The following is an 11924-nucleotide window of genomic DNA, read 5'->3' on the forward strand; positions in this document are numbered from 1 at the left end:
GGGGTCAGTCCCAACACGTCCGTGACATTAAGCTCGACATGCCAGAGTTGACATTGCCCAAAAATTCATCCCTAATTGAAAATTATGCGCTTAGAGGCAAATTAGCAAACTTAGTTCATTTTAAGCACCTAGGTGTTCAATTCGGGCATACAAGATCCAAAATGAGTGGGATCAGTCCCAACATGTCTATTACATTGAGCTGGACATACCAGAGCTGACGGTGCCCAAAAACTCTTCGCCGATTGAAAATTATGTGCTTAGAGGTGAATTTAGTAAACTTAGTTCATTTTAAGCACCTAGGTTTCTAATCTGGGCATACAAGGTCCAAATTGAGTGGGGTCAGTCCCGACACGTCTGTCACATTGAGTTGGACGTGCTGGAGCTTATGGTACCCATAAACTCCTCCTTGATTTAAAATTATGTGCTTAGAGGCGAATTTAGTAAACTTAGTTCATTTTAAACACTCAGGTTTCCAATTTAGGTGTACGAGGTCCAAACTAAGTCGGGTTAGTCATGACATGTCCGTCACATTAAGCTGGACGTGCCGGAGCTGAGGGTGCCCAAAAAATCCTCCCTGATTGAAAACTATGTGCTTAGAGGCGAACCTAGTAAATTTAGTTCATTTTAAGCACCTAGGTGTCCAATTCAGGCATACAAGGTCAAACTCAGTGGGGTCAGTCTCGACACATCCGTCACATTTAGTTGGACGTGCCGGAGCTAACAATGCGAAAAAACTCCTTCCCAATTAAAAATTATACACTTAGAGGTGTAGTAAACTTAATTCATTTTAAGTACCTAGGTGTCCAATTTGGGCACACGAGGTCCAAACTGAGTTGGGTCAGTCCCGACACATCCGTCACATTGAGTTGGATGTGTCATAGCTGACGGTGTCCAAGAACTCCCCCTCGATTGAAAATTATACGCTTAGAGACAAATTAAGTAAACTTAATTTATTTTAAGCACCCAAGTGTCCAATTCAAACATACAAGGTCCAAACGGAATAGGGTCAGTCCCGACATGTCCGTCACATTGAGTTGGAAACTGTCCCTTCACATGTTCATGTGCACGTTTTCTAAATGCTAAACATGTGATAAATAAGTGTTACATTTATTAATATCAGACATATAAGGAGAATGATCCATTTGTCACATGTTTAGCATCTAAAATGTAAGTATACAACCATGCAACTTAAAAGGATAGGTCCCCTATATAATTCTACGTTGATCAAGCATACGAGATAGGTTCTCCTCTCTAATATTCTCATATCAGCCATCTTAAAATTTAGCCATTTATATTATTGAATGTGTTCTTTGTTTCCCGAACCAGCTGCATAGAATTCTTTTTTGTCAAGCTTCCCTTATATCTCTGGTGGATTTGACCTTGCAGTCCAGGGCTAAACAGCAGGGAGCCAGAGAGTTGTTCATTTATTAGTGTAGCGACATGCCATGGCTCATGGTGATCTATCTATCTAGCTAGCTACTTCATTCTGTTCAAGGTAGAACAACATCCATGCAGTCCACCCTTCTTCTCTACAATCTAGCTAGCTATATATATACATATTGTGGCAATATATGCTTATAGAGAGAGAGAGAGAGAGAGGTTTTGATCTTCTGAAATGTGTGTCAACTGGTGCTCAAGTGGATTATTGTTGGATCTGGGGTTGGAACATCTTGCGGAGATACGAAATCAGCGGCAGCCCGCGTATGGATATTCATAAAAACAGTAGTAGAAGTTAACAGTCCTAAACCCAATTCCATATACGATCAGTACCGAAAAATCCTTCTCCACCTAACCCCACTAATATTTTGTGAGATCAAACCTCCAAAACACACATTTGCCTTTTAATCAAAGACTTCAATTGAAAGAAAGGGATCGAAACTAATAAAAGAAACCAACACAACGCACTCCCAACATTCAAAATCTTCTTTTTCAATTTACGCATAACCCACAATGGCCTAGCTTCTCCACTCTGCAAGCCAAAGTAAATTCATCCACAAAGCAAAAGCACCGACTCCTTCACAGCCTTCAGCTTTGCTAGCTAGCTGAGTGCACAGACAGCGTTTCAGTTGTTTGGGGTATGCATTAACATATCTTTAGTTGTTTATTTCTTTTTTTCCTCATTGGGATTATAAATCTTTGTTTTTAAGCTGGGATAAAGATGTTTAGGGGAGGAAAAGATGATGGAGGAGAAGTTTTAAATACTCTTGTTTTTAACCTTGTTGTGTTTTAGAAGGGAAAGGAATCAGAGTTACTCATCACTTTCTTTCATACCCAATAAAAAAATATTAAGTTTTAAATGAGCCGGAAAAGTGCAAGAGAAATATGAATTTTGATCTTAAATTTAAACTTATGAAGAAAATATATAGGATTTTATATTATATTTTATTCATATTTTACATATTTAAATTTAATTTATGGTTCTAAAATTAAGATAAATAATAAATGTAGTAATTAACTAATGCCTTATGTCACACCCTTTATCCTTGTTTCTCTTTTCCTCTATCTTTGATTTTAAAACATTTTAACTCATTCCAATTTAAACGCCCACTACGGTGTCAAAGCAAGTTTACTAGTAAGAGAAAAAAGGAATACAAAATTTGATTATTTAAATACTGTCATGTTTGGTTCATGTAATCGAATGAGGAAAAAATAAAATAAAAACTATATAGGAATATCATAATCTATTTAAAAAATAAGTTATTCATGACATTAGGCCTGGAGCCCAATAGTTTGCCTCCTGATTCATCTTTAGGAAAATCAGTGTTCAATTTCCTCATTAGTTGAGGAGTTTCTCTAACCCTAATCTTTAATTTTTACACTATAAGTGATATGAAATGATTTCATTGGAAATTAAAGATGAATCAAAATTAAACCATCAATAACTGAAGTCGTATTTTCTGTTTTTTGTTTTTTTAAACTCTCATTCATTTTCTTCTTGACCCTCTACGAAGTGGAATCTAAAAACTTCAAAGATAAAAAGAAAAGAAAAATTTTGAGCTAGGTGTGCACTAGGAGACATCCAACAGTGGTGGTGGAGCTTTCACCAAAGCACAGTCCAAGGTCAAAATGTAAGCAACATTACTTTGGTAGGCAACTATTTTATTAATTACCCAGAAATTGAAAACAACAAAAAGGAATAAAGGGACAGAAAATCCCAACTGTCTTAGGAAGGGTTCGATCGATCAGTTGGGTGGAAGGAAGGACCCGCGCGTTTCGTAGATTTCACTTGAAATTCAGAAGGGTCTGTATATAATGAGAAGGCAGAGGACCTTCTGCTTCCCAAGGCTTAGGCGAGTGTCAATTGCCAAAAACGCATCTGAAGCACGCTCATCCTCCTCCTCCTCCTCCTCCTCCTCAGGTACCCATTCTGCTCTATTCTGCAAGAAACAAGGAACTTCTATGGTCCTGCCCTTTTCCTGTATATCGCTAATCTAAGCAGTTCTCTTCATCTTTTTGTGTTGTTCTAGAAATCGGCGCAGCCATGGAAAACCCACAGACTAATATTAATGCCAACAATGTGGACTCAAAGGTCTGGCATTGTTCATTTGTTCGAATTTTTTGATTCTGCTCTTTCCCTGAATTTGGCTTATTTGCTTATTTATTGGCAATTGAATCGGTTTCGAAATCGGGTTTCATTTCTTCTCTCTCTCTCTCTCTCTCGGTCTTCCTCATCTGTTATTCTCAGAGATAATTTTCATTAGGGGTTATTGGGTATTTCTTATTTTGAACATGTATTAAGTGTGCCGTGCCAGTGATTCTTGTTTCGATATTGCTGACCAATTTTGGAAGTTTGCCCAGTTTTTTTTTTTAATATTGGAAAGGACCATTTTTAGTTTAGTGACTTGAGCTACCTAAATGTATGCTTTTACACCCTAGTCTCAGAAATCCCCCCCTTCCACCCCCCCCCCCCCCCCCCTCACCTTTTTTTTTTTTCACTTTTGAACCTGTTAGTAGATAAATCATTTTCAGTTTTGTGATCTGAGCTACCTAACGGTTTGACATTGTATTGTTTTTAACACCCTATTCTCAGAAATCCATCTTTTAAAAACCTGCTAGTAGGAAGTTGACTGCTAGTAGGAAGTGGAAAACTACATAAATGAACAGTAAACGTGTGGTTTGATTTGATTTAATGGTGGGAAGTATGCCAGTGGTATCCTTTGATGTTAAGTCCAATGCTTAGGGAAATGAAAAAAAGAAAAAAAGGAAATGCAGGAGCTGGAAGGCTATTATTGGAACAAAATGGAACACCATTTTAAGCTGATTGTATCTGCCAATTTTTTTATTCTTTGATAGTGCTGTAGAAAAGTTTTGTCATTCATGCTGAATACTTAAAAAAAAAAAAAAAAAAAAGCATCGGCCATTTTAAGGTTAAAAAAATAAAGGGCAGCCGGGTGCACAAAGCTCCCGCGTATGTGGGGTCTGGGGAAGGGGCAGACCACAATGGGTCTATAGTACGCTGCCTTACTTTGCATTTTTGCAAGAGGCTTTTTCCACTTCTCGAACCCGTGACCTCCAGTCACACGACGGTGATAACCTTACCTTTGCCCCTAAGCTCCCCTTCAAGGTTGTAGTAAGTTATTTAGATCAATCTGATATTTGCAGCATTCCCAGCTTAGGTTTCATGGATTTCCACTTTTTTCCTGACAGAGATTGAGTGAAAACGTGATCTCAAACTATTCAAGGAGTGATCTTGCAGCTAATATCATACTGAACCATGACTTCTCTGGTGGGTTGCATTATTGGCACCTCAATTGCTGTGATGGCTTTGTAGTTTCTGCTGGGTCAGGTCAACCTGAAGGAGCATTAGCAAAGCCAGGTGGTAGCTATGCTGTTATTACAAATCGCAAGGAACACTGGCAGGGCTTGGAACAAGATATCACAAGCAGAGTTTCCCCAGGTTCCACTTATAATGTCTTTGCTCGTGTGGGAGTTTCTGGGCCTGTTCAAGTCGCTGACGTCCTGGCCACACTGAAACTAGAATATCAAGACTCAGATACAAAATATCTGTTCATTGGAAGGTGGCAGATTTTGTTTCTCTATTGTAGTTCAAGAGTCTGTTTTTCGAAGAAAGAGAAGTATTTTAACACTAGTTACCCTGTGCAGAACTTCTGTATCAAAGGAGAGTTGGGAGAAGTTGGAAGGCACATTCTCCTTGTCAAAAGTGCCTAAAAGGATTGTATTTTATCTGGAAGGGCCTTCTTCTGGAGTAGACATACTCATAGAATCAGTTGTGATCACCTGTTCCAGTCCCAGTGTGCATGAGGTATCTTTTAAACTTTTTCCCCCAGTTTAATTTACCTCAAAGTAAGGATTTTGAAGTAGGGAAGTTGGGATAATTTGTTGAAAATTTGGATTGTCTTTCTATATTTTAATTCAAAGCATTCAAATTTCCTATTCTTTATTTAGTTCATTTGGGCTGGTATAATCCATACTTTTCTCTAATATGTTCATGCATTTTACTTGAGAAGAGTACAAGAATAGCATGCACCACCATCAATGGAGATGAGAACATCATAGTAAATCCCAATTTTGATGACGACCTTAAGAATTGGTCTGGAAGAGGCTGCAAGATTCTCGTAGTTGAATCCATGGCAGATGGAAAAATTGTTCCACAAACTGGAACTCATTTCGCATCAGCAACAGAACGCACACAGAGCTGGAATGGTATTCAGCAGGAGATCACTGGGAGGGTGCAGCGAAAGCTTCTTTATGAGGTTACTGCCACAGTCCGGATATATGGTAAAAATGCCTCTAATGGTGCTGATGTTCGGGTCACTTTATGGGTCCAAACACCAAATCTCCGTGAACAATACGTAAGCATAGCAAGGTGAATTTCTTCATGGTCTCTAAATAGCACATGATATATAATATGTACAGTGTGCTGGTGGAAACCCATTGATTAAGATGTTATTGTAAATAATAATAATAATAATAATAATTTCTTCTGCTGCTTCCAATTTTTTTCACATGATTTATTATTTTAATTGTTACTACTGTATACAATATATTGGGTGCATTTTGATAGCTGCGTGAGGTACCTTGTCACACATGTCTTGAATTCTGCCTTTGGGATGCTACTTGGTTTTCCGGTCTATCTCTTTTATCACTTTAATCTGCAATGCTGAAAGTCCTGAATCCAACTTTTTTTTTTTTTCAGCTAATGAGGAAGTTTTATTTGAACTAAAAAGAATCCTCCTGTTGTTTGGAATCAAAATCCTTAGGTCATTTATATTAGGTTCTGCTGAATCTCATTCTGTAGCTGTGTTAGCCATGTAATCATCCTTTTTCATGTTTTCTGTGGATTCAAAACAAAGTAATATGTGTTTGAAATTTTTTCTTTTATTAGACCTTCCTATTATTTTACTATATTTTAGCTTAGGTGCAATGGTAAGGTTGTCGCCGTATGACCTGGAGGTCACGGGTTCGAGGTGTGGAAACAGCCTCTTGCAAAGATGCAAGGTAAGGCTGCATACTATAGACCCATTGTGGTCTGCTCCTTCCCCGGACCCCGCATACGCGGTTGCTTTATGCACCGGGCTGCCCTTTATTTTATTTTATATCAACAGTTTCCTTAAACTTTAAGATCAGACTTCTCAAGCTGCCAACAAAATTTCTCAACTTTTTGTAGAAATGTGTTCTTTATTATTATATTATTAAGGTGCATTAACACTTCAATTCAAATTTTTCTTAAATTATTGAAAAGAAGCTGGTTTTATTCTGAAGTGTTCAGGCAACAGACAAAGATTGGAAACAGTTGCAGGGAAAGTTTCTGCTAAATGGGTCCCTATCAAGAGTGGTGATTTATTTGGAAGGTCCGCCTTCAGGGACTGATATCCTTGTGAACAATTTAGTTGTGAAGCATGCAGAGAGAAAACCCCCTTCCATCCCACCCATTATTGAGGTCAGTTGGAAATTAGTGTTTTAAGACTTTTTAAGTTTCATTTCATATAGTCTCACGATATATTTGTTATGGAAATCTGATGCAAGCTTTCTTAAAATTGACTTACAAGCGTTTTATGCATCCAAATATGTTTATTTATTTTGTAGAATGCATCTTTTGGAGTAAATATCATTGAAAACAACAATTTTAATGATAGCATCAATGGTTGGTTTCCCCTTGGTAATTGCACTTTGAGTGTTGGAACTGGCTCCCCGCATATACTTCCTCCAACGGCAAGAGATTCCCTTGGGCCTCATGAACCTTTAAGTGGTCGCTGCGTCATTGTATCAAATCGCACAGATACTTGGATGGGTCCTGCTCAGATCATCACTGACAAACTAAAACTCTATTTGACATACCAAGTATCTGCTTGGGTTCGGATTGGTCCAGGAGCAACTAGCCCTCAAAATGTGAATATTGCACTTAGTGTGGACAATCAGTGGGTCAATGGGGGCCAGGTTGAAGTCAATGATGACAGATGGCATGAAGTTGGTGGCTCCTTCAGAATTGAGAAGCAACCGTCAAAGGTTATGCTTTATATTCAAGGTCCTGCTTCAGGTGTTAACTTGATGGTTGCTGGACTTCAGGTTTTCCCTGTTGACCGACAAGCGAGGTTCAGATATTTAAGGAAGCAGACTGATAAGGTAATTGCAAGATATGATTTTTTTTCTATGCTATTTGATTGACCATACCAAATGGACTTCTAAAATAGGAATGGTTGGAAAGTTAATGGCAACCATCTCTAAGTTATGACACTTTTCACCACATGAAACAGTAACTTTTACAATATATTTGTTGCGAAATGATGCCCTAAGGTTATGCGTACACACACACACACACCAAATACGAAAAATATAGAAAGTCAAAATGGATTAGAAGAAAAATAAATTTATGTGGTTCAGAAATGTACCTGCATCCACAGACCCTGCGCAATTTTCACTATCATAAAATGAAAACTGTGTTGGGGTTTCAACCCACGGCTACAATATGTATAAATAGCCCATATGAGAACCCCAAAATATGCTCATATGATAATATAATTACATTTTCGCCTTGACTCAAACGTACTGTATTGTATCCCTGAGGCCTCCCATATGTAACAGGCTTCAAGTGGCTAACCCCTTTGAACATGAGTCATAACTCAACAATATTGCTTTGTCAGAAGCATGGTCTTAAATTTCCACGAAATTGTCGAAATTTCCATCAAAATTTCCGATTTCTGTCACCCTCGAAATCGAAATGGCAGTCGATTTCCGTCTTGCATAATTTCCGTCGAAATCTCAACGAATCATCCGAAATTTATCGAAACCTCAAAATTTTAGCGAAATTTGTCGAAATTTTAACTATACAATGAAATTTCGTCAAATTTCAAACAAGAGATTCAAGAGTGAAGGGAAATTTCTTCTCTTTTAATTTATTTTATTGAAACAAAAGGTTACCACAAGTGCTTTTGAAATTATATGAAAAAATAAATTTATAGTAATATTTTATTTAACCATTCATGTCTAAATTATCAATATTTGTATAATAAATAATATTTAAATAAATTATGAATTTCATTTGCATTAACTGAATCTATTTAATGTACATTATCTTACAAACATATTTGATACACATACTATTTTACAACTTTTCCATCCTATACAAAACATAGATGTATTTAATTTGTAATATATTAGTCTTAAAACTTATATTATTATATTTGTTAACCATTTCTAAAGTTTCACAAAGAATTTCATGCTTTACTACTAGTTTTTGTTATTTTTTCAAATCGAAATCGAAATCGACATCGAAATCGAAATTTCCGTCGAAATTTCTGTTCTTTTGGAGTTTCAAAATTTGAGTCGAAATCGAAATTTAAGACCTTGGTCTGAAGCAACTTCTTTTGGTTATGGTACATCAACAGAACTGGATATGGCATCCACTATCACCAGTGTGAAAGAAAACTCTCCTCTTGCTGAGGCTGCATTTGATACTGACAAATAGATAATGGAAATGGATCTATGAAACTCCAACTTCTGTTTCTGAGCTCGAGAAGTTTTAGACTTTTGCATTAAATATTTTAAAATGAAAGGACATGGCTATGTTTCTTCTGATAATTTGATTTCTGTTGTCTTATATGTCGTACCTCAGCATTTATAGCAAATTATAATTCCAACTGTTGTGACACATGCCTTACTGGAAGCAGCAAATATTGATATCTAATGAGCCACAAAAACCAAAGTTTGATTAATTTAATTTCCTTTTCGATCCCCTTAAATGAGAAAAGTGGGAAAACTAAATCCTTTCTCATTTTGATAATTTTTAATCTCAGTTTGATATGAATTATTTCTCATTTTGTCGATATGCAGATACGCAAGCGTGATGTCATCCTAAAATTATCAGGAGCTGGGGCTGACAGTTTGGCCGGTGCCTATGTTATAGTCAGACAGACACAGAACAGTTTTCCTTTGGGGACATGTATAAACAGAACAAACATAGACAATGAAGATTTTGTTAAATTCTTTGTAAACAATTTCAACTGGGCTGTATTTGGCAACGAGTTGAAGTGGTACTGGACTGAACCACAGCAAGGAAACTTCAACTACAGGGATGCTGATGAACTTTTGGACTTATGTAAAAGCAACAATATTGAAACTCGGGGTCATTGTATCTTCTGGGAAGTAGAATACACAGTCCAGCAATGGGTCAAACAATTGAATAAAAATGATTTGATGAACGCAGTTCAAAACCACCTAACTGGACTTCTCACGCGATACAAGGGAAAGTTCCGGCACTATGATGTGAACAATGAAATGCTGCATGGTTCATTCTATCAAGATCATTTAGGTAAAGACATACGGGCAAACATGTTCAAAACTGCAAACCAACTAGATTCATCAGCTCTCTTATTTGTGAATGATTATCATGTCGAGGATGGATGTGACCCCAGATCATCTCCAGAGAGGTACATTCAACAAATTCTTGATCTACAAGAGCAAGGTGCCCCTGTTGGAGGAATTGGAATTCAGGGACACATAGATAGTCCAGTGGGGTCCATCGTCAGCTCTGCTCTTGATAAAATGGGTATTCTTGGTCTTCCAATCTGGTTCACAGAGATGGATGTGACGTCTTCTAACGAGTACATTAGAGCAGATGATCTGGAGGTTATGCTTCGGGAGGCTTTTGCCCATCCTGCAGTGGATGGTATCATGTTGTGGGGATTTTGGGAGCTGTTTTGCAGAGACAATGGGCATTTAGTGGAGGCAGAAGGTGAACTAAATGAAGCTGGAAGGAGGTTCCTAGCTCTAAAACAAGAATGGCTGTCCCGTGCGCATGGGCATTTTGATGAACAAGGTGAGTTTGGATTTAGAGGCTTCCATGGGACATATGAAGTGCAAATTTTAATTCACTCAAAGAAAATTTCCAAGACAATTGTTGTTGACAAAGGGGAGACACCCCTGCAGATACCTATAGCTTTATAATCTCTGAGAGGCCGCTGCTTTTAGCAAAATGATATTAAGGAATAAGTCAAATAACCGGCCTTCATATATTACATGTGATGCTTCTATGTAAAGAGAAAAAATACAATGCCCTGTGGGTTTATTGGAGATGCCTATTCTCGTCATAAAGGATTGGATTGTTGATTGTATTTTAACACATGTAAATGAATAAAAAAGATGTTCATATTGGTTGAGTTGTTTACTGGTTGAACTGCTTGTTAGACTGAGTCAAATTATAATGCCAAAATTTATTAGAGCCCCAAATGCAATTTTTTTACCCTAAACCACAGGGACACTTTTGGTTCATAAAATGTCCATTCCCAAGAATAAACAGGAATGGGATAAAAATGTAATGAAAATTGTACCAAGATTAATAATTTTAACAAAGTCACTCATTTAAAAACTTGTGTAATTCCATCCAACATAAAAGAAGTGAAGAATATATGTTAAGTGTGGTAAAATTTGGGGAAAGTGTGGTAAAATTTGGGGAATGGTTGTTCCTTGTTTATTCTATGTTATTGAATTCATAAAAATGTTTTCACTTTCATTTTCATTTGTTTGTGATAACAACAAATTCTTTTATTTTTTTTGTGTTTCATTGAAGACCCATAGTAGAAGGGGAGCTTAGGCGCAACGGTAAAGTTGTTGTCGTGTACTGATAAAAATAAAATAAAGTTGTCCCCGTGTAACCTAGAGGTCATGGGTTCGAGATGTGGAAACAGCCTCTTACAAAAATACAAGGTAAGGTTGCATACAATAGACCCATTGTGGTCTACCCCTTCCCTGAATCTCACATACGCGGGAACTTTGCGCACCGGATTGCCCTTTACTGAAGACCCATAGTAGATTTCGATTATCAAATATAAAGTAATTCATTTCTCATCTCATACTCCTTTCATACCCCTTCCCAGATTTGTTAACATGAAAATCTTAATTCTTAACTACTGCAACCTGAATGGCAACTAGTCAATTTCTCATAATATGTTAGTTTTGTTCTATTCTTTATGATTTAGGCGACAAGGAAGTTAGTTTGTACTTGAGGCCTATATTAGTCAAAATACCTCAGCCTAGGCCCAACCAAAGGTCCCGGAGCAGGAAGCCCCTTAGGTCAGCCTGATCAAATGGTCCATCAAACAACCCAGCAAGCTAGGGATTGTTGGCTTTGTCTCCCCCAAATTCAGCTGGCTGTGCTGTTTTCACTGCACAAGGTTTGGCAACTTTGATCTAGGTAAACCATTTTGTGTCATGGCTCGAATTTTTTCCATAAGAATTAAAGTTTGCTTGTGCATGTATTTCATTTGCTTTGGTTGCAAGACGTTACATGGTGTTGTGGTGCAAAACTCTATAGTTAAGCTTTGCATTGAACCAATATTTGGTGCCTCGGAATAGAATAAAATGTAATGAAATATACCCCAGACATAAGTTCGGGTAATAAGGAGGTTCACCAGATAGCATTGAACAAAGGTGAAGTTTGAGGTTCAAACCCTACCGCTTGCAGCATA

General features: G+C 37.4%; 1 protein-coding gene across 2 annotated transcripts; it reads left to right on the plus strand.

Annotated features, from left to right (window-relative positions):
* Positions 1 to 3003: 3003 nt before the first annotated feature.
* Positions 3004 to 10616, plus strand: LOC131162492 (endo-1,4-beta-xylanase 1-like). 2 transcript variants are annotated; one of them, XM_058119042.1, is made up of 8 exons: positions 3004 to 3358; positions 3468 to 3529; positions 4648 to 5018; positions 5104 to 5263; positions 5469 to 5827; positions 6724 to 6901; positions 7048 to 7584; positions 9292 to 10616. In XM_058119042.1, exons 1-8 carry the CDS (start codon positions 3253 to 3255, stop codon positions 10402 to 10404), a joined length of 2886 nt encoding a protein of 961 aa, XP_057975025.1. In that variant the 5' UTR covers positions 3004 to 3252; the 3' UTR covers positions 10405 to 10616. The 2 variants fall into 2 exon arrangements, with proteins under 2 accessions (XP_057975025.1, XP_057975026.1); XM_058119043.1 differs by having other exon boundaries at positions 5104 to 5254; positions 5466 to 5827.
* Positions 10617 to 11924: the final 1308 nt, after the last annotated feature.

The sequence above is a fragment of the Malania oleifera genome, chromosome 8, assembly GCF_029873635.1.
Source record: "Malania oleifera isolate guangnan ecotype guangnan chromosome 8, ASM2987363v1, whole genome shotgun sequence".
NCBI lineage: Eukaryota > Viridiplantae > Streptophyta > Magnoliopsida > Santalales > Ximeniaceae > Malania > Malania oleifera.